Below are 1,826 nucleotides of genomic sequence, written 5' to 3'. Positions count from 1 at the left end.
GAGCACAGGACGGCTGGGAATGAGACTAATAGACAGATCAGCTGTCCTCACTCTGTAACAAGGAACAGTGGATGTTTTCCTCTCAGGACTCACAGTAGAAATGCTAAGGATTTGTACCTTTCAGGAACACTCTCCCAGGGGTGACATCTAAAAGAAAGTAAAATGCCTACAAAATCCCTGAAACTCTGTTCCTCAAACCTTATCCTTTAGAACTGGGAGTGAGGATGATGTAAAGCTCTTCTACATGATAAGTGTATTTCACCTGACAGAAACTGTGAATGTCAGGGATAGTCAAACCTGTTCCCACTACTGTACAGCAGGACGGACTCCTCTGGAGCCCATGGGCAGAGGCCCCTGCTCCTCACAGCAGCACACTCAGCCAGTGCAAAGTGGAGCTGAAGCAAGGCAGCTGCACAGAGATCCTCTCAGTAAAGAGAGAGGCAATGTGGCGGGTTGTATGAGAACTGCAACATTGGGGTTTTTTTTTTTTTTGCTTGAAAATTCTCTCCTAACTTCTCAACGTCTTTTCTTCTTGGGACAGTCCGCCATGCCTGGAGATAGCAAAATGTCCAACAGCAGCTCCCTCAATGACTTCCTTCTCCTGGGGTTTGCAGACACACGGGAGCTGCAGCTCTTGCACTTCTCACTCTTCCTGGGCATCTACCTGGCTGCCCTCCTGGGCAACGGCCTCATCATCACAGCCATAGCCTGCGACCACCATCTCCACACCCCCATGTACTTCTTCCTCCTCAACCTCTCCCTCCTTGACCTTGGCACCATCTCCACCACTGTCCCCAAATCCATGGCCAATTCCCTGTGGGACACGACGGCCATTTCCTACTTGGGATGTGCTGCTCAGGTCTTCCTATTTGTCTTCTTGTTTGGGGGAGAGTATTCTCTCCTCACAGTCATGGCCTATGACCGCTTTGTTGCCATCTGCAGACCCCTGCACTACGGGACCCTCATGGACAGCAGAGCTTGTGTCAGAATGGCAGCAGCTGCCTGGGCCAGTGGGTTTCTCACTGCTCTCCTGCACACTGCTAACACATTTTCAATACCACTCTGCCAAGGCAACACAGTGGACCAGTTCTTCTGTGAAATCCCCCAGATCCTCAAGCTCTCCTGCTCAGACGCCTACCTCACGGAAGTGGGGCTTCTTGTGGTTAGTGCCTGTTTAGGCTTTGTGTGTTTCGTTTTCATTGTGCTGTCCTACATGCAGATCTTCACTGCTGTGCTGAGGATCCCCTCTGAGCAGGGCCGGCACAAAGCCTTTTCCATGTGCCTCCCGCACCTGGCCGTGGTCTCCCTGTTCATCAGCACCTCATTTTTTGCCTACCTGAAGCCCCCCTCCATATCCTCCCCAGCTCTGGATCTGGTGGTGGCTGTTCTGTACTCGGTGGTGCCTCCAGCAGTGAACCCCCTCATCTACAGCATGAGGAACAAGGAGCTCCAAGATGCCCTGAGGAAAGTGATTTCATGGACATTTTTCAGCCATGGTAAAATTGCCATTTCTCTCCACAAATGAATCCCACTTTCTCCCACACCAGGACGATGTGTTGTTCACTTTATTTTCATTATTACTATTATTACTATTATTAGTAGTATTATTTGTTATCATATTGCTGTGCAAATGCTTGGATTCATTCCACTTTTACTGAGACTGCTCCGTCTCACCCGATGTCTACATAAAATTCTGTCTAATTAATAATAACTGGGTCAGAGCTGACTCCCTCACAGTATCTCTGTAATAAAGTAGGTTCTACCCAGTGCCGTGCCTGAAGGCTGGGCTTCCTCCAAAGCTGCTGTCAAGAATAGGCCCAAGGAAT

At 49.5% G+C, this 1,826-nt stretch overlaps 1 protein-coding gene across 1 annotated transcript; it reads left to right on the top strand.

Moving 5' to 3' along the window:
- The first annotated feature begins 565 nt into the window (after positions 1–565).
- LOC135325739 (olfactory receptor 14A16-like) lies at positions 566–1,525 on the top strand. The gene has a single exon (XM_064503741.1). It carries the CDS (start codon positions 566–568, stop codon positions 1,523–1,525), a length of 960 nt encoding a protein of 319 aa, XP_064359811.1.
- Positions 1,526–1,826: the final 301 nt, after the last annotated feature.

This window comes from Dromaius novaehollandiae, unplaced genomic scaffold (genome assembly GCF_036370855.1).
Source record: "Dromaius novaehollandiae isolate bDroNov1 unplaced genomic scaffold, bDroNov1.hap1 HAP1_SCAFFOLD_56, whole genome shotgun sequence".
Classification (NCBI taxonomy): domain Eukaryota; kingdom Metazoa; phylum Chordata; class Aves; order Casuariiformes; family Dromaiidae; genus Dromaius; species Dromaius novaehollandiae.
Note: the sequence above shows the minus strand (reverse complement) of the source record. Positions and strands in the feature narration are given on the sequence as shown.